This window comes from Salvelinus fontinalis, chromosome 13 (genome assembly GCF_029448725.1).
Source record: "Salvelinus fontinalis isolate EN_2023a chromosome 13, ASM2944872v1, whole genome shotgun sequence".
NCBI classification, from domain to species: Eukaryota; Metazoa; Chordata; class Actinopteri; order Salmoniformes; family Salmonidae; genus Salvelinus; species Salvelinus fontinalis.
In genome coordinates this window covers 3,692,517-3,712,878 of record NC_074677.1, presented here as the reverse complement: position 1 = coordinate 3,712,878, position 20,362 = coordinate 3,692,517, and the positions used below count along the sequence as shown (strand labels likewise).

At 45.0% G+C, this 20,362-nt stretch overlaps 2 protein-coding genes across 2 annotated transcripts; one reads left to right on the top strand and one right to left on the bottom strand.

The window, feature by feature from the left end:
• LOC129867941 (gastrotropin-like) lies at nucleotides 1–1,472 on the top strand. Its single transcript, XM_055941439.1, has 4 exons — nucleotides 1–211; nucleotides 449–624; nucleotides 1,152–1,241; nucleotides 1,348–1,472. Exons 1-4 carry the CDS (start codon nucleotides 16–18, stop codon nucleotides 1,396–1,398), a joined length of 513 nt encoding a protein of 170 aa, XP_055797414.1. The 5' UTR covers nucleotides 1–15; the 3' UTR covers nucleotides 1,399–1,472.
• A 3,680-nt stretch (nucleotides 1,473–5,152) lies between these two features.
• Nucleotides 5,153–18,407, bottom strand: LOC129867938 (cyclin-J-like). The gene is made up of 6 exons (XM_055941434.1): nucleotides 18,101–18,407; nucleotides 17,367–17,468; nucleotides 9,532–9,742; nucleotides 6,920–7,219; nucleotides 6,626–6,785; nucleotides 5,153–6,315 (listed from the first exon to the last, which is right to left on the bottom strand). Exons 2-6 carry the CDS (start codon nucleotides 17,433–17,435, stop codon nucleotides 5,829–5,831), a joined length of 1,227 nt encoding a protein of 408 aa, XP_055797409.1. The 5' UTR covers nucleotides 17,436–17,468; nucleotides 18,101–18,407; the 3' UTR covers nucleotides 5,153–5,828.
• Nucleotides 18,408–20,362: the final 1,955 nt, after the last annotated feature.

The following is a 20,362-nucleotide window of genomic DNA, read 5'->3' as shown; positions in this document are numbered from 1 at the left end:
AAAGTGTCATGAGAGATGGGTGGAGATGGTGACTGTGTCTATTTAAAGAGGGACAGGTTGTCACTCAGTACCTTATTCTTCCCTGCTTGCCTTGGAATTGATTTTTCGCTCACCTCTCCTCAACCCATCAACTCTCTGTACAACATGGCCTTTGCTGGAAAGTGGGAAACTGAGACCCAGGAGGGATACGAAGAATTCTGCAAGCTCGTTGGTGAGGCATTTACTCCATCTTACTAGCCTAGAGCCTATAAAAACTATTTGTCTTGACATCTGGAATTAACTTGGATTATGCAATGTATTGAAAGGGATGTAATCACATTCATTGGTGATTAGCAGCATCAGTGTGGAAAAATGACAGTGCTTAAACTTGGCTCACACGTATGATAGTATGTGATTCAAAATAGCCTCATTCCCCCCAGTCTAACTATATATTCTGTTGTAATCCAAGGCATCCCCGATGACATCATTGAGAAGGGTCGCGACTACAAACTCATCACTGAGGTGGTGCAGAACGGCAATGAGTTCTCATGGTCCCAGCTCTACCCCACAAACAAGAGCGTCACAAACAAGTTTGTAATTGACCAGGAATGTGACATGGAGACCATCGGTGGGAAAAAGTTCAAGGTAAAACATCTCTAGATCAGAAATTAGGGAGTTTTGTACCGGTGTCTGTTGTGTAAGCTGCTGTAGTATTTCCGACTCAAGTCTCATATAGTCAGTAGTCAGGGTCAATAGCCGTAAAGATGACATTCGGACAAGAGAGACAGTTATCATGTGTATATTGACATTCAAATTCGCATAATGAAATCTGCAGCAAGTTTGTCTAATGTTTTGGAGGGTTTGAATAGCAAAGCGAAGATCAGAAGAGCGACAGGTAGCCTAGCAGTTAAGCATGTTGGGACAGTAACCGAAAGTTTGCTGATTTGACTCCCCGAGCTGACCCTAGGTGAAAAATATGTTGATGTGCCCTTGAGCAAGGCACTTAACCCTAATAGCTCTGGATAAGAGTGTCTGCTAAACGTCAAAATAAATCTATGTCTAGGGGAACTTGGATGCATGTATTATATGACATCTAGATCAAACAAACTGAGGTTGTTTGTTGAATAAATGACAGTATGAATAAAAAGCATTTTTGTGTCCATCCATTTCAGGCCACCGTTACAATGGAGGGGGGCAAGCTGAGCACGAAATTCCCCAAATACCACCACACATCTGAAATCAGCGGAGGAAAGCTGATTGAGGTAAGAGTGGCACTTTGGCAGAAGATGGTGTATATTAGGAGAGAGAGGATAAAATAAGTTTGGGCAGTTCCAAGTGATGTTTAACGTCTTTTTCCCCTCTGTTTAGACCTCTACCGTGGGCTCGGTCGTGTTGAAAAGAACCAGCAAGAAGATGTAAAGATATTGTGACCGTGTTATTAACAACAAATTTAACTGAATAACGAGTCAATAAAATGAGACTGCACTGGCCAACTTGTTGCCTTGGTCTCAATGTCTTTCTTACGCTTGATGACATTTGCCACATATAATGGGTACAGGAAAACCTCAGTCTTTTCAAATGTCACTATGTTTATCCTGGGACAACCACTGGGGGCAATCTATCTTTAAACACACTGCAAAATATATAGTAGTAGTAACTTTCAGACTATTTGAAAGGTTGAAATAAGTCTTTATCAAGATTTGCTGGAAATGTTCAAACCCTATAACATCAAGATTAAACAGAGTGTAGAACAGAATGTGGAATCGAGTTTGATTCTCATTCCACCATGACAGATGTACATTGAGTTTTAGTATTAAACATTAACAAGCAATCAATAGGTTTGTGCCTCACTCTTATTTAGCCGTTAAGCTCTCTGGGATAGACACAATAAAATGCTAAGCAGCGAAGAGGATGTCTCGGGTGAGTGAGTGCCCCTGGGTAAGCAGAGGACTATGCTAGCCAACCCCTCCCCCCTCCCTGCTTTGTAAACAAAGCTAGCGAGAATGATCCATTACCCAACCCCCCTTGCCCACCCCAGCGTCCCCACTTCAGTACCCCCTACCAAGCTGTCCAAAGAAGGGAGGGGGTACTGAAGGGGGGTACTATAACCTCTCACTCACCTTCCTATCATCAGTGTTCAACTGAAATTAGAAGACTCTTGTTTTTTATTTAACCTTTATTTAACTAGGCAAGTCAGTTAAGAACACATTCTTATTTTACAATGACGGCCATATCCAAAACCTAACCCGGACGACGCTAGGCCGATTGTGCACTGCCTTATGGGACTCCCAATCACGGCTAGTTGTGATACAGCCTGGAATCGAACTAGGGTCTGTAGTGACGCCTCTAACACTGAGATGCAGTGCCTTAGACCACTGCGCCACTTGGGATCCCCCAATCATGGAAACGATGGTGAATGAATACAGGCCACAAAGGATGATGTTACAAAACCTCTCAGAAATGCTCTGAAAAGTACCAGGGAAAAAACTGCTGAAATAATCGGGGGAAAAAGCTGCCTTTATCGTATATCGGTCTTTCGTCGTACAGCTGACAGGCAAAGTCTATGCATTGTTCCTGAATTTAATAGTAGTAGTTTAACTAAAACTCCACTAAAAGACCCTTGAACTGAGTATCTCTATACACAGAACATCTTATGCATTGCTTCTACTTCCTCATTTTGTCTTTCTGTTGTGGTTCATATCTCGAGAGACTAAAATGTTTTCATAATTCTCCATCTGCAATGATTCTCCACACATAGTTTCTTCTTTACACTTAATCACATTGGTCTTTTCATTGTGAGATACAAATCCCCGTTACGCCTACAGTATCGATAGTCTCCAGTGTCTTGACTTCATTTGTTTAGTGGCAAAGGGAGGGTAAACATGAGGGATAGGAATCTCCTCCATTGTCTTGAGGTCTGTAGAGGAAGGGAGGGAGCGTCAGGAGAGACCGGGATGAGGTTACTGATCTAGAGGGTGGAGCTAATTGGTAGAGCCCACTCCTCTCACCCCCATTGAAGACCTTTTCATGTGCAATGAGTTGAGACATTCATATTAAACTATTCCCCTTGGGGTATGCTAATCGACTTCAGAGAGGTTTGCAATACCTCTAGCTACGCATATTCTCGACAAAGACCAAAAACAAAGGGTGGAGGAACGATACTGCCAGACTGGATTTTATTTGCACCTCATTTGACAGAGTAAACACTGTTTTTTGATTCCCTTCCCCAATGTGCTTCTCCTGCACATAGCTGTAATCATTGTACCATTGGAGTAGATGTAGTTGGTCCACTTGGCTACTAGGTGGTTGCAATGTACAACATTTTCATTTAAGGTAAAGAAATCCACTGCCTTTAAGCAGTTAAAAACACAAGTACTAAAAAATATTAGCGGGGGAAAAAAGAGACCTTTAAAACATTAGATGGCGATGTGATTGAAAGTAGTTCTATCTAAAATGACCAATCGTTCGGCTACGGATCACACAAGATACAGTACATTGGTTTTTGATGCTGCATTGAACTCTTCATCTATTCCAACAAAACACACAGTTAACAACAAAAAACACAAGATAAAATAAATGTACATCAAATATAAAATGTACAAACATTTGGTCTAATGATAATAAAACATAGGTTGCACTATATATTGAGGTAGGTCAAAGTTAAGGTAAGCAGAATAATGTTTTTTTTTTATCTGAGACCCACTAAACTAGAAGTCTATGGGTTCTTTATGTCATTTGTCAGCAGTCGTGGAAGCAGACAGACATTGTGGTCAGGATGTGATCCGTGGAAAATATTTAATACTCTATAAAAAATAAAAGTCTCACCCCATCAAACCTGAGACACGGACACTGGACCCACGTGTACTTGGCTAAATGGTAACAGCATGTCTGGCCTGCCTGGATTTAGACCTCACTAAATGACAGCGTCATGACTCACGAAACAAACGTCAAGCTCACGTTGTGTTCACATGCTAGTCGGGATTAGGAAACTCTGACATTTCCCACTTGCTAACTGGTTGTAGTTATACACGTGCCGCATTCAACCAGTTAGCAAGTCAGAAATGTCAAGAGTTCCCTAATTCCGGCTAGCATGTGAACGCGGCAATATTCCATGTAAGCATCAAAGAAAAAAGTCAGACTTTGCTAGTTTGCTTCTGTACTTCAATTGTCAGAGATATTCCTATTGACATTCAATGGGTCGTATCCAAGGTAACCAATAAATCACAAAACATCTTATGGTCAACTATAATTTTGCTCATTTTATAGGATCTCATTTTTGGTGCCACTCCATCCATCTGACCCAGCAAGGTCAATTTTACAGTAGGTTTGTTGTAATAACACGACAACCCTGGAGAGTGACTGAGGTAGGACATCCGTAGTTGTATGTGCTAATCAAAGTTTATTGGTCGCATACCCAGATTTGCAGATGTTATCGCGGGTGCAGCGTAATGCTTGCGTTTCTATCTCCAACAGAGCAGTAATGCAGAACAATATGATGGATGCTACAAGATATCCTGTCCAGCAACATTCTCATGGCGTCATTACCTGCTCAAGGTGTTTGTGACAATGAGAGCAGCAGAAGCTGTTGCAGCGAGGGTTGTGTGACTGGCATGGGTTTCAGTCAAAGACACACATATTAAATGGTACCAGTCAGGAGAATTTACATGACAACTGAGGAGAAAGCGTGGCTTTGCCCCCCTCTGGAGACGAGCTAGTAAAGTATCACTTCCTCCCCTGTGGTTGATTTGATGAGAGGACAGATGTGTCTGTTCCCCTGGACACCAGGGATCCATGCCTGCAGTGGCACCAGAACAGCAAAACAAGACGGAGTCTACTCCCGAGTTGCACAGTGGTCTAAGGCACTGCACCTCAGTGCAAGAGGCATCACTACAGTCCCTGGTTCGAATCCAGGCTGTATCACATCCGGCCGTGATTGGGAGTCCCATAGGGCGGCGCACAATTGGCCCATCGTCCTCTGGGTTTGGCCGGGGTAGGCCGTCATTGTAAATAAGAATTTGTTCTTAAAACTTACTTGCCTAATTAAATAAAGGTTACATTAAAAAAATAAAACACCAGCCAAGGACAAAGAATAGAACAGAAATCTCAGTGAGACATCTCTCCTACATTACAATACACATGTCTTTACCCAGTAGAAGTTAAAACACAGCCCCCCCCCCCCCCCCAAGTAATCCATTAAACACCCTGATATATGGTATTGTTCATGTAAACCAGTCGTTCTCAAACCTCTCCTCAGGGACCCCCAGCCATTCCAGGTATTTTACTTATTCTAGAGCTAACACACCTGAATCAACTTGTCAACTAATCATCAAGCCCTTGAATAGGTGAATCAGGTGAACTAGTTCAGAGCTACAACAAAATTGAAATGTCTGGCGGTCCCTGATGAGAGGTTGGAGAACTGCGGATGTAAACAATACCAAAGACAGACCACTTGCATGATCATAAAGCCATCATTTTGTTTAAGGCAGCAGCATTGAAAGATACTAGAATAAGAAAACATGGTGTGGAAGCAGGGAGTCAGAATCACAGTTGATATCAGAATCACATTGGCCATACCAGCCTCACAGTCTCTCAGTATAGATCAAGCAGTCATGTGAAAGCAACAGAACATACTGTATGTAAACAACTCATCACAAATATTGTGTCATTTCAAATAGTTAGGACCTTTGTTAGGTCAAAACCGCAGCAATATCTGCGTTGACAATGCTTCTTCCTTTTGGTTTCCTTCGTCCTTGGTGGATGAGGTCAGGACAGGTGGAGGAGGACAGGGACTCAGGACAGGTGGAGGACACCGACTGGCCCAGGTTCAGTTCGTCCTCCCTCTCCTGGCGTCACCTGTCGAAGCAGCCTGCTGTGAAGGTGTGATGGGAGCCCAGGTAGCCTCCCCCGTAGGACAGGCCGAGACAGTGACGGGGCTCTGCAGCAAGGACCACTTGCATGGAGATGGGTCCCTGGAGGGGCAGGGAGGAGCCCAGTCCTGAGGTCAGGCTGGGGAAGGGGGGGAAGGCTCCCTGAGAAACCGAGCCTGAGAGGAGCCCTGTCTGGTGGGACTGGAGGTAGTCCCGAGACCCAACAGGGCCTAGAGCCTGGGACTCACCTAGCATGTGCATCTGGGAAACGGAAGTAGAGTGCTGGGTGAGGTGCTGCTGGTAGCTACCTGTCTGGAAGAGCAGCTGCTGGGAGCCAGAAGAGGGTTGTATCAGGGTGGAGCAGGAGACTGTGGAGGGCGAGGGATGGGCCTGGGGTTGGTGAGGGCTCTGGCCAGATGGAGAGTTGGACTTGGATTTGTTGGCCTGTTTCACATCGTTGTCATGGGCACTACAGGGAGGAAAAGAGTGCAAATCATTACTTGATGACCTTTAGCTGATGGACATAAACATCAATATAGAGAGGAAATAACTAAGGGTCAATGGTATTGACAGTATGAAAAAGCTGTAGAATATTAACCTTGCATTAACCCACCACAACATGAAGGAAAAGTGCATACATGGGAAGAACACAACACAAACACAAAATCTGCTGACTTTAGACATGGCAGACGATACGTGAAGTCTAGGCAGATGGCCGTCAGCTTGGTTTGTGGCCAGATGAATGTGGGTGTGCAGCACGTTATGTAAAGCAGTATTACAGCAGCATCAGCTTTATGCACTGGGTGAGGTGGTCCCAGGAGTATCCGGTGAGCAGGCGGAGGACGGTGGTCCAGCTGGGGGTGATCTGGAGACAGATGCGGGACGCCGCAATGCAAGCTGCTGTCACCTGGGATGGCCGGAAGCCCAGGAAGGCATGGTCTGGGACACACAGACACAGATCATCAGTTACATTTACTCAACAACGGATGGCCCCACTAAAGAGGAAATCTGTCTTGCCCATTAAACCACCCACTGCTGTCACTATGAACTTCCACTCCTAATCTCCTCCTTACCTTGCAGTGAGACTTCCAGGAAGTAGTGTGTGTATTTGTCCATGAAGGCTCTGGTCTTGTTGAGGGAGGAGAGAGGCCAGCCGTTGTGCAGGTCTCCGTCCTGTACAGCAGCATGGAGGTAGTAGTCTATGAAGTGTGCTGGCGTGGGCATGCACAGGTTCCAGCCAAACGTCTCTAAGAGAAGCAGCTCCATCTTGACCAGATCCTTCTCTGTCAGTGACAGGTTCAGACTGCACATGAAGCCCAGAGAGTTGAGCTGCTCCAGCTTTGGCACACAGTCCTCCTTCTCCTCAAACTTACCTTATAGTGAGTGAAAAAAAATCAAACATGTTATGGGTCGTGTGAGAAAATACTGAGTGTGCTCAAAAGACTGCTTATAGATGTATAATTCATAACACACACACACACACACCTCCATCTTCCCTTTCACTGGTCACAGCTAAATCCTCATCATGCATATCCCCCTAGAGTCAGATGCTCTAACAATGCAGAAGCCCTGACCTCTGGAGACCAGTCCTGGGCACTCAGGGAGAGGCCCTTTCAACAGATCAGTGGAGGGTGTGTGTGTTTGAGGGGGCAAATAATTACCCCACTTTTCATTTTTTAAGTCATTCAACATTCATGCATATATTCACCCCAGCAACATTCACTGAAAAGGCCCAACATTACTTATTAACGCTTTTCTGTTTGCAAAAATCATCCCCGCAGCCCTTCCTCTCTCAGAGAGGTGCAGGGGTAATCATTGTTCCACAACAGAAGGCAGAAACAGCCCAAAACAATGAGACCTCTCAATCTAAAACACAGATGTTGTCAATGTCCACGGCAACCTTGTCCACGGCAACCCTGTCCACGGCAACCCTGTCCACGGCAACCCTGCCCACGGCAACTGTTCTGTTAGTCAGGCCTACATCTATTCTCTAGAAGACATCTATTCTCTAGAAGACATCTATTCTCTAGAAGTCACCATTGTGATTGTTCTCTTCAACAACTTGAATTACTACGCAGGCCAGGGTTGTGGGTAACGCAGGGCAGGGTTGTGGGTAACGCAGGCCAGGGTTGTGGGTAACGCAGGGTTGTGGGTAACGCAGGGTTGTGGGTAACGCAGGGTTGTGGGTAACGCAGGCCAGGGTTGTGGGTAACGCAGGGTTGTGGGTAACGCAGGGTTGTGGGTAACGCAGGGTTGTGGGTAACGCAGGGTTGTGGGTAACGCAGGCCAGGGTTGTGGGTAACGCAGGCCAGGGTTGTGGGTAACGCAGGCCAGGGTTGTGGGTAACGCAGGCCAGGGTTGTGGGTAACGCAGGCCAGGGTTGTGGGTAACGCAGGCCAGGGTTGTGGGTAACGCAGGCCAGGGTTGTGGGTAACGCAGGCCAGGGTTGTGGGTAACGCAGGGTAGGGTTGTGGGTAACGCAGGGCAGGGTTGTGGGTAACGCAGGGCAGGGTTGTGGGTAAAGCAGGCCAGGGTTGTGGGTAACGCAGGCCAGGGTTGTGGGTAACGCAGGCCAGGGTTGTGGGTAAAGCAGGCCAGGGTTGTGGGTAACGCAGGGCAGGGTTGTGGGTAACGCAGGCCAGGGTTGTGGGTAACGCAGGCCAGGGTTGTGGGTAACGCAGGCCAGGGTTGTGGGTAACGCAGGCCAGGGTTGTGGGTAACGCAGGCCAGGGTTGTGGGTAACGCAGGCCAGGGTTGTGGGTAACGCAGGCCAGGGTTGTGGGTAACGCAGGCCAGGGTTGTGGGTAACGCAGGCCAGGGTTGTGGGTAACGCAGGCCAGGGTTGTGGGTAAAGCAGGCCAGGGTTGTGGGTAACGCAGGCCAGGGTTGTGGGTAACGCAGGCCAGGGTTGTGGGTAACGCAGGCCAGGGTTGTGGGTAAAGCAGGCCAGGGTTGTGGGTAACGCAGGCCAGGGTTGTGGGTAACGCAGGCCAGGGTTGTGGGTAACGCAGGCCAGGGTTGTGGGTAACGCAGGCCAGGGTTGTGGGTAACGCAGGCCAGGGTTGTGGGTAACGCAGGGTTGTGGGTAACGCAGGGTTGTGGGTAACGCAGGGTTGTGGGTAACGCAGGGTTGTGGGTAACGCAAGGCAGGGTTGCGGGTAACGCAGGGTTGCGGGTAACGCAAGGCAGGGTTGCGGGTAACGCAGGGTTGTGGGTAACGCAGGCCAGGGTTGTGGGTAACGCAGGCCAGGGTTGTGGGTAACGCAGGCCAGGGTTGTGGGTAACGCAGGCCAGGGTTGTGGGTAACGCAGGCCAGGGTTGTGGGTAACGCAGTTCTACTGGTTTTTACATGTGATAAGTTCCCTTGGTGACTGACAGAGGTCTGGGTGAGGCCGAGGCTCTTATACACACAGCTCACACTAAACACAGCGCCTCAGACAAACCACGCAGTCACAGGCTGCTCCACGATCCCCACTTCCTTTTTTCACATCAATTATCATTCAAAAACATATATACACGTGTAGTTGAAAATGCCGCTTTCTGTACAAGAGCAAACAACCTACATCTGTCCTTGTAAAGGAATGATCTTATAACTGAAGTACTTGTCACTATGAGATGACATGTTCTAGAGGGCAGTCTTACTGCTGCTCCGTCTTTACCGGATCGACTGTTGCTGTTTGCTTACTGGCTAGGAGGAGACAGGAGAGGGCGATGACGTAGAGTTGGCGGACTGCCACATCGTAGTGGTCCATAAACAAGTCCAGGAGGTAGACGGCCAGGTGGCGAGCCGCTGGGCACAGCTGGTAGCGGTTACTGAGGACAGCCAGCAGGTCAGAAAAGTAACGCCGCATCCTGATCTGAGGAGAGTGGGCCTTGTATGTAGGCAACTTCAGCTCCTGAGGAGAGGAGACAAGGAGAGGAGACAAGACAAATGTGTGGCACTAAGGATATTGCACAGTTGAATTGGGTATACAGAAAACAAACAGCACTGTGTCAGGAGGCATGTAACCTACAAGCTCTCACAGTCTCACGTCAGAAATAGACATTCGTCCATGTTTCTCAAACGTCAAAATTTCAAAGTTGTTTCAAACATCAAATTCACGAAGTGTTTAAGGTTAGACATCAACTCCACATTGTTAAGGTTACGTTTAGGCATTAAATCTGAACAGTTAAGGCAAAGGTTTGGGACAGGCTTGATAGGCTTAAAACACAAATATAAAAAACAACCTTCTTTCACTGGATTCAAACATGCAACCTTTGGAATCAGAAGCAGATGCTTATGCCCATCCATCATCCCTTTCCACAAAGCCCTGGCAAAACCAAAACCTGCTGGAAGGTAACAGAGCTCACTGTAGTCCCTAGTGGCCAGTTTCCACCTCATCTCCCGACGTCCTCAGACATGGAAGGACGTCGACTTCTGACTTGTATCACAGGTGACCTTGCCGATGTAAGAGCATGTGCCAAAGCTCCACTTCAAAATCTGAAGAACTGACAAAAAATTGCAACACACTCTGGACCATGGGCCTAAAAGATTACTCAATATATTATGAATTAGTTTTATATTTTTTAGAACTAAGCGACTTGTTTCTCCCATGCCTTCCAGACCCGTCGCCAACTATAAAAGCTTATTCTTCACATAAATTGTTAACATTAATGTTGGAGGGAAATTAAACATTAAAATAACCCACTAACCTGTATTAAATATGTTACGGATCATTTAAAAAATATGCATCCCACAGACGTGTGAACAACCTATCCTATTTCAGACCTGGAAACATTGACATACCTGTCTCTATTTAATTCTGTGTCTGGCAAGGTCACTGTTGCTAGGCAAAGGAAGACACAGAGGATCCAAATCCACCTCTTCAATATATCTCCCATCTATACGTAGCTCATATTCAAGGAGTCTGCTGTGGGAACCAGGGAGTCTCCCATGGTTGTGCAAGCCCAGCCAGCCAGGTCACATGTCTCACAGCCATCTGTCTCCCTGGGGGTGAGGGGCTTGGAACTGACCCTCTGAACACAGCCTTTTGTAGAGCACGGCTTTCATTTAGGGAACTCTACAGCTGCTTCTTGATCAGCTGAAGGCATGGTCTTGATATTCTGCAACACGTAGTTCCAATTGGGTCAACATTCTCCTGTCTTCTAGGATGGGGGCGATACTTGGGGAGACCTCTTCTACGATATGCCAATTCAAATATCGAGATATCCGATAGAAATTGTTTTGCACCATTAATGACTAGATAATTCTAGACGGTGACATTTGTCATCTTATTTACGATATTATAGTCACATTCTCATGAAATAATCTTAGTATGTAATATTAGTTCTGATATTTCTTCATTTTTATTTTGGGGGATTTGTGTGTATTGTTAGGTATTACTGCACTGTTGGAGCTAGAAACATAAGCATTTCGCTGCACCTGCGATGTTCACGCTACCAATACAATTTGATTTGTATGCCGAAGAAATAAGGCTCAATTAACACATTTTGACCTCTTTTTCAACACATTGACACATCCTAACTGATAAAACTGTACTGTTTTTAATCGTAAAAAGAAAATAAAGTTATTTGTCACATGCACCGAATACAACAGGTAGACCTTACCGTGAAACGCCGAATACAACAGGTAGACCTTACCGTGAAACGCCGAATACAACAGGTAGACCTTACCGTGAAACGCCGAATACAACAGGTAGACCTTACCGTGAAACGCCGAATACAACAGGTAGACCTTACCGTGAAACGCCGAATACAACAGGTAGACCTTACCGTGAAACGCCGAATACAACAGGTAGACCTTACCGTGAAACGCCGAATACAACAGGTAGACCTTACCGTGAAACGCCGAATACAACAGGTAGACCTTACCGTGAAACGCCGAATACAACAGGTAGACCTTACCGTGAAACGCCGAATACAACAGGTAGACCTTACCGTGAAACGCCGAATACAACAGGTAGACCTTACCGTGAAACGCCGAATACAACAGGTAGACCTTACCGTGAAACGCCGAATACAACAGGTAGACCTTACCGTGAAACGCCGAATACAACAGGTAGACCTTACCGTGAAACGCCGAATACAACAGGTAGACCTTACCGTGAAACGCCGAATACAACAGGTAGACCTTACCGTGAAACGCCGAATACAACAGGTAGACCTTACCGTGAAACGCCGAATACAACAGGTAGACCTTACCGTGAAACGCCGAATACAACAGGTAGACCTTACCGTGAAACGCCGAATACAACAGGTAGACCTTACCGTGAAACGCCGAATACAACAGGTAGACCTTACCGTGAAACGCCGAATACAACAGGTAGACCTTACCGTGAAACGCCGAATACAACAGGTAGACCTTACCGTGAAACGCCGAATACAACAGGTAGACCTTACCGTGAAACGCCGAATACAACAGGTAGACCTTACCGTGAAACGCCGAATACAACAGGTAGACCTTACCGTGAAACGCCGAATACAACAGGTAGACCTTACCGTGAAACGCCGAATACAACAGGTAGACCTTACCGTGAAACGCCGAATACAACAGGTAGACCTTACCGTGAAACGCTTACTTAACAAGCCCTTAACAACACAGTTAAGAAAAATATTAACTAAATAAACGAAAGTTAAAAAAAATAAGATCAACAATAAAATAACAATCATGGAGTAAAGTTCTGCACATCACAATATTAAGGGGGATACCTAGTCAGTTGTACAACTGAATGAAAGGGGGATACCTAGTCAGTTGTACAACTGAATGAAAGGGGGATACCTAGTCAGTTGTACAACTGAATGAAAGGGGGATACCTAGTCAGTTGTACAACTGAATGAAAGGGGGATACCTAGTCAGTTGTACAACTGAATGAAAGGGGGATACCTAGTCAGTTGTCCAACTGAATGAAAGGGGGATACCTAGTCAGTTGTCCAACTGAATGAAAGGGGGATACCTAGTCAGTTGTCCAACTGAATGAAAGGGGGATACCTAGTCAGTTGTACAACTGAATGAAAGGGGGGATACCTAGTCAGTTGTCCAACTGAATGAAAGGGGGATACCTAGTCAGTTGTACAACTGAATGAAAGGGGGATACCTAGTCAGTTGTCCAACTGAATGAAAGGGGGATACCTAGTCAGTTGTCCAACTGAATGAAAGGGGGATACCTAGTCAGTTGTCCAACTGAATGAAAGGGGGATACCTAGTCAGTTCTCCAACTGAATGAAAGGGGTGATACCTAGTCAGCTGTACAACTGAATGAAAGGGGGGATACCTGGTCAGTTGTCAAACTGAATGAAAGGGGGATACCTAGTCAGTTGTACAACTGAATGAAAGGGGGATACCTAGTCAGTTGTACAACTGAATGAAAGGGGGATACCTAGTCAGTTGTACAACTGAATGAAAGGGGGATACCTAGTCAGTTGTACAACTGAATGAAAGGGGGATACCTAGTCAGTTGTACAACTGAATGAAAGGGGGATACCTAGTCAGTTGTACAACTGAATGAAAGGGGGATACCTAGTCAGTTGTACAACTGAATGAAAGGGGGATACCTAGTCAGTTGTACAACTGAATGAAAGGGGGATACCTAGTCAGTTGTACAACTGAATGAAAGGGGGATACCTAGTCAGTTGTACAACTGAATGAAAGGGGGATACCTAGTCAGTTGTACAACTGAATGAAAGGGGGCATACCTAGTCAGTTGTACAACTGAATGAAAGGGGGCATACCTAGTCAGTCGTACAACTGAATGAAAGGGGGCATACCTAGTCAGTCGTACAACTGAATGAAAGGGGGCATACCTAGTCAGTCGTACAACTGAATGAAAGGGGGGATACCTAGTCAGTCGTACAACTGAATGAAAGGGGGGATACCTAGTCAGTCGTCCAACTGAATGAAAGGGGGGATACCTAGTCAGTCGTCCAACTGAATGAAAGGGGGGATACCTAGTCAGTTGTCCAACTGAATGAAAGGGGGATACCTAGTCAGTTGTCCAACTGAATGAAAGGGGGATACCTAGTCAGTTGTCCAACTGAATGAAAGGGGGATACCTAGTCAGTTGTACAACTGAATGAAAGGGGGATACCTAGTCAGTTGTACAACTGAATGAAAGGGGGATACCTAGTCAGTTGTACAACTGAATGAAAGGGGGGATACCTAGTCAGTTGTACAACTGAATGAAAGGGGGGATACCTAGTCAGTTGTACAACTGAATGAAAGGGGGGATACCTAGTCAGTTGTACAACTGAATGAAAGGGGGGATACCTAGTCAGTTGTACAACTGAATGAAAGGGGGGTACCTAGTCAGTTGTACAACTGAATGAAAGGGGGATACCTAGTCAGTTGTACAACTGAATGAAAGGGGGGATACCTAGTCAGTTGTACAACTGAATGAAAGGGGGGATACCTAGTCAGTTGTACAACTGAATGAAAGGGGGGATACCTAGTCAGTCGTCCAACTGAATGAAAGGGGGGATACCTAGTCAGTCGTCCAACTGAATGAAAGGGGGGATACCTAGTCAGTTGTCCAACTGAATGAAAGGGGGGATACCTAGTCAGTTGTCCAACTGAATGAAAGGGGGATACCTAGTCAGTTGTCCAACTGAATGAAAGGGGGATACCTAGTCAGTTGTACAACTGAATGAAAGGGGGGATACCTAGTCAGTCGTCCAACTGAATGAAAGGGGGATACCTAGTCAGTCGTCCAACTGAATGAAAGGGGGATACCTAGTCAGTCGTCCAACTGAATGAAAGGGGGATACCTAGTCAGTTGTACAACTGAATGAAAGGGGGATACCTAGTCAGTTGTCCAACTGAATGAAAGGGGGATACCTAGTCAGTTGTCCAACTGAATGAAAGGGGGATACCTAGTCAGTTCTCCAACTGAATGAAAGGGGTGATACCTAGTCAGCTGTACAACTGAATGAAAGGGGGGATACCTGGTCAGTTGTCCAACTGAATGAAAGGGGGATACCTAGTCAGTTGTCCAACTGAATGAAAGGGGGATACCTAGTCAGTTGTCCAACTGAATGAAAGGGGGATACCTAGTCAGTTGTACAACTGAATGAAAGGGGGGTACCTAGTCAGTTGTACAACTGAATGAAAGGGGGGTACCTAGTCAGTTGTACAACTGAATGAAAGGGGGGTACCTAGTCAGTTGTACAACTGAATGAAAGGGGGGTACCTAGTCAGTTGTACAACTGAATGAAAGGGGGATACCTAGTCAGTTGTACAACTGAATGAAAGGGGGATACCTAGTCAGTTGTACAACTGAATGAAAGGGGGGTACCTAGTCAGTTGTACAACTGAATGAAAGGGGGATACCTAGTCAGTTGTCCAACTGAATGAAAGGGGGATACCTAGTCAGTTGTACAACTGAATGAAAGGGGGATACCTAGTCAGCTGTCCAACTGAATGAAAGGGGGATACCTAGTCAGCTGTCCAACTGAATGAAAGGGGGATACCTAGTCAGTTGTACAACTGAATGTATTCAACTGAAATGTGTCTTCTGTATTTAACCCAACCCCTCTGAATCAGAGTGGTGCGGGGGGCTGCCTTAAATTGACATTCATGTCATATATCGTCTTGCACTTCACAATATATCGTCAATGTCAAATATTACGATATTGGATTTGTCGTAATATCGGCACAACCCTATTCTGAAACGCAGTTCAAATTGGGTCAACATTCTCCTGTGCAGGATTCTCAGTATTTAATTTTCTCCAGGGCAGTGGGTGATATGACTTTGAAAGATTCTGAAGGGTTTGATGACATCACACTTACAGGAAATTCTTGTCAAATTGTGAAATGGAATGTATTAATGAATTGGTCATTCAAAAGCACTAATATTATTGTTCCACTTTCAATTTCAATTGTTTTACTTCAACCTTGTGAACTGCATTATCGTGAAAATGCAATTAGCGATGCAGCAACAAACTAGGCCTACAACCCGGCAGCAGCAAACTGTATCTTTTTATACAGAGAAGCGCTATTAACACATTCAACAGGCGTTGGTGAGCACGGAGGACACAGGTAGAGAGGCCTCCATAGCAACGGTCTGTGGGAAAGAATGGTTTGTGCAATTTATCATACAGTAACCCTGCAGATGCATCAAAGCTCTCATGAAAAACCATCCTTGTGAAAAAAAGCACCTAGATTTAGCTCTAATGCAACCATTTGCTAAAATATTTATTCCATGAAGCCTGTCAAATTCTATTTCTGAATAGCTGCTGATAAAAATCAGATCTTGCCAGTAGTTGCCAGCTTGTAAATGGTTTTAAACTAGAACGAGGGCGGTGCGAGTGTAAACATCAAAGCTCTGGAGATTGCATTCCTTCACGATGACCAAGTAATGTCAGTATAAAGTTACACATCACTTCAGACCCATTATCTGTCGTTGCACTTCAGCCCCCTTATCTGGCTGCTGGGTAACAGGCAGGACAAGAGGAACTTCAGAACTAACCAGGGGCGCAACTTTGGTTTTAGAAGTTTGGGGGGCGGGGGGGGGTACATCATTATTTCTAATCCAGTCAGATAAACACTCCAAACAGCCTATCCGATGCCCGGAGGCGTCCGCATGGTCCTAAAGCACCCCGCTGCCATCATTTTGTATCACATTCCAAAAATGCAATTTCAGTATGTGGACGTCCCCAGTGAAAGATGCTCCCCTGGATCTAACAATGTTGAGTCTTTGGCAAGAGAGCAAGATCCTAAATTAGCATAAAAGCAAATGCTCCACATACAGCCAAAAAAGGCTTCCACTTAGCAGCTCCTACAGGAAGTGGGCATGATATACAGCCGTGCCATAAACAGGAGACAAACACAAACAGCCACAACAGAGCCAACAGGCTGAGTAGAGTCGTCAGGTCCTCAGTGCTCTCTAATCCAGTCAACACAGACAATTACAGTCTGCCCTGAATGAACCCCCCTCCACCCATTAACCCACTTCACAGATCTTCTCTCAGCTCAGTTGGCTGCATCAGCTCATTTGGACAGCATTTGCACACAATAGCGCGGCCAATTTGACTAATTACAATTTAAGATGACTGATCAATACATCTCTATTTGAAGCCGTCTTCTGGTTTTTTATTGTTCACGACCATTAAGTGTCAATCTGTCGTGGAAATCCTGAACTACAAAATATAATGATACAACGGGTCAGATAAATGCAATCTCTTGGTCTTAGTGACACTTAGTGGCTGATATTTTTTGTCAGATCTGATGTGAAAAGATCTGGGATGCCTGTCTAAACACAGCCAATTGTAGGCAAGGCTGTGGTAGAGGTTCTGCTAACCAGACAGGGAAACTACCTCAAGCTTTACGGTTTAGGCCCAAGCTTCAGAGGGGCACGTGACATTTCACACCTCAGCACCAAAGACAGTAAGTAGTAACAGGAATAGATTAACTCACTACTGGCAAATAAAATACACACACGTCATTTTCTGAATGTATTTGTGAAATTCAACTAAGCACCATGTTTTCTGTGGATAAATACCATCAGAGAATCAGAATGAGACATTCACCTTTATTCGTAGAGACTGGTGGATGTCTGCAGCGAGCTGGCACGTCCACCACTGCTCCTCCCGCTCCATCTTGCCAGTGTTGAGTTGTGGCCACTGTCCACCCTGAGCAAAACGTCAAACAGTGCCCAGAAACACATTAGGTACCTGTCCGATCTACATCAAGGCAAACTTTGGGAAACTGACAGGTTTAACTTGAATTGTTGTATGATTTTATGTGTTATGGTATCCAAATAATTTGGATTTGCTGCAAAATAATGCACTCAAACTGACTAACGTTACTCAGATTTTGTTCCGTTTTTTTATGAAGTAACGTTAGGGTAGCCAGCCTAATGTGCCCTACTTGTATGTGCGCACTCATTGATTTCAGATACTATAGCGTATTGCTTATTGTACAACAGTTTTCATTATACTTAGGTAAATTCAAACAAATATATGTAAACTAGGCTACAGCACAGAAATGTATTTTTTTTTTTAAACGAGCACCTCACATTCGCCATCTGCTCATGTTCGGATACATTGTTTATATTCGTGCTTATAAATTGTTACTAATCTACCACGCATGGCAACTCACCTCGCCACACTAGAAAGTTATGGTGACCAATCGGATATTTCTGAGAATTGTTCTACACATGGCGACTGTACCACAGTGCATACTGGAAAGAGGTTGGAATGGTGACAACGTGCAAAGCTAGTCACATGTTGGACTTGTAGGCTAGTATCCACTAAAATGTTACCTTTCAACCTGTTTTTACCACAGCAACACTCCGGAGTCCCGAACCCTTTGTTTCAGACCAGCAGCATTCTGATTAAAATCTTCGCCGACAGTTTCCCTACACCTTTAAACACCTTCAACAACAGAAAAATAACAGCAAAAATAATAAACTCCTAGTCTAATCGTCACAGATCCATGAACTCAAACCCAAAGACTGGTATGTTGAGTTTGAATTATATTTTTGTTCGACGCCCCTCTTCATTCACCCCCTGTGATGTGTTCCCGTCAACTCAATGGAACCTGGTCAGACAACCACACGCTGTTCTCCCTGTTGGTACCGTGGAGAAAATCTTGAATGGGGAGGGTTTTGACAGCGCCCCCCAGACAGCATTCAACTAAAATCAACTTCTGGTGGATATTCTATGTAACATCTATATTATACTTGTACATTATTACAGGATTTGAACTAGTGTTTTATATTCTGTGAAGATCAGGGCAGGCCTATATGAAATGACAGCATTAAGGATATTGAGTTTGACTAATGCATATTGGTGGTGCAGGTCATATAGGCCTTCTGGACATAAGAATCTATACGCGATATTTGTGAACTAGAGAAATTATCAAAACCATGCGTAAATACAATCAGATCCAGCATGTAGGACAATGGCATTGACCAGTGTGATCCTTATGCCATCTCTCTGTTTGACCAACAGGTGGCACATGAACTCAACTGCTTGCCATGGACAGTTGTGTAAATGTACTTAAGTAAAAATAATTTTCAGTACTACTTAAGTACTACTTAAGTCGTTATTGGGGGTATCGGTACTTTATTTTACGATTTATATTTTTGACCACTTTAACTTTTACTTCACTACATTCCTAAAGAAAATATACTTTTTACTCCATACATTTTCCCTGACACCCAAAAGTATTCACTACATTTTGAATGGCTAGCAGGACAGGAAAATGGTCCAATTCACACACTTATCAAGAGAACATCCCTGGTCATCCCTATTGCCTCTGATCTGGCAGACTCACTAAACACAGATGGTTAGTGTGTAAATTATGTCTTAGTGTTGGAGTATGCCACTGGCTCTCGAAAATAAAAAATAAACAAGAAAATGTTGCCGTCTGGTTAGCTTAATATAGGGAATTTGAAATGATTCTCTTAAGTATATTTTAGCAATTACATTTACTTTTGATACTTAAGTATATTTAAAACCAAATAATTCTAAACTTTTACTCAAGTCTTCTACTATGGGCTCCTGAGTGGGGCAGCGGTCTAAGGCACTGCATCTCAGTGCAAGAGGTGTCACTACAGTCCCTGGTTCGAATCCAGGCTGTATCACATCCGGCCAAGATTGGGAGTCCCATGGGGTGGCGCACAATTGGCCCAGCATCGTCCTGGTTTTGCTGGGATAGGCCGTCATTGTAAATAAGAATTTGTTCATAACTGACTTGCCTAGTTAGATAAATAAATACTAAGGTATATTTACTTTTACTCAAGTATGACAATTGGGTACTCTTTCCACCACTGGCCATGTATCCATTTTTGTCAGCCTGGACCATAGAGAATGATAGAGGACTCCAGTGCCCGAAAGGCCTTATTAGCATGTGCAGCGCTGTTGAGGGCTTCCACCATTTTAATGTAGTCCAACTTCATTGGCTGATCCTTCCTGGTGACCCTGTGGGAGTCATGTCCAACTGGGTCATCAGGAGGGATCAGTCATTTGTAAATAAGAAAATTGAATACTTTAAAATGGAGATAGACTCAATTATATTTTCAAACTCTCCCTGGCCCAGTCTGTAATACCTACATGTTTCAAGCAAATGGCCATAGTCCTTGTGCCCAAGAACGCCAAGGTAACCTGTTTAAATGAATATTGCCCTGTAGCACTCACATCTGTAGCCATGAAATGCTTTGAAAGGCTGGTCATGTCTCACATCAACACCATCATCCAAGACACCACTCCAATTCGCATACCGCCCCAACAAATAACGCAATCTCTATTGCACTCAACACTGCCCGTTCCCACCTAGACAAAAGGAACACCCAGGTTTCGGGGCTGTTGCTGGGCAATACAGACTTTCAGCTCCTTCCAAAGATTTTCTATTGGGTTCAGGTCTGGAGACTGGCTAGGCCACTCCAGGACCTTGAGATGCTTCTTACGGAGCCACTCCTTAGTTGCCCTGGCTGTGTGTTTCGGGTCGTTGTCATGCTGGAAGACCCAGCCACGACCCATCTTCAATGCTCTTACTGAGGGAGGAGGTTGTTGGCCAAGAT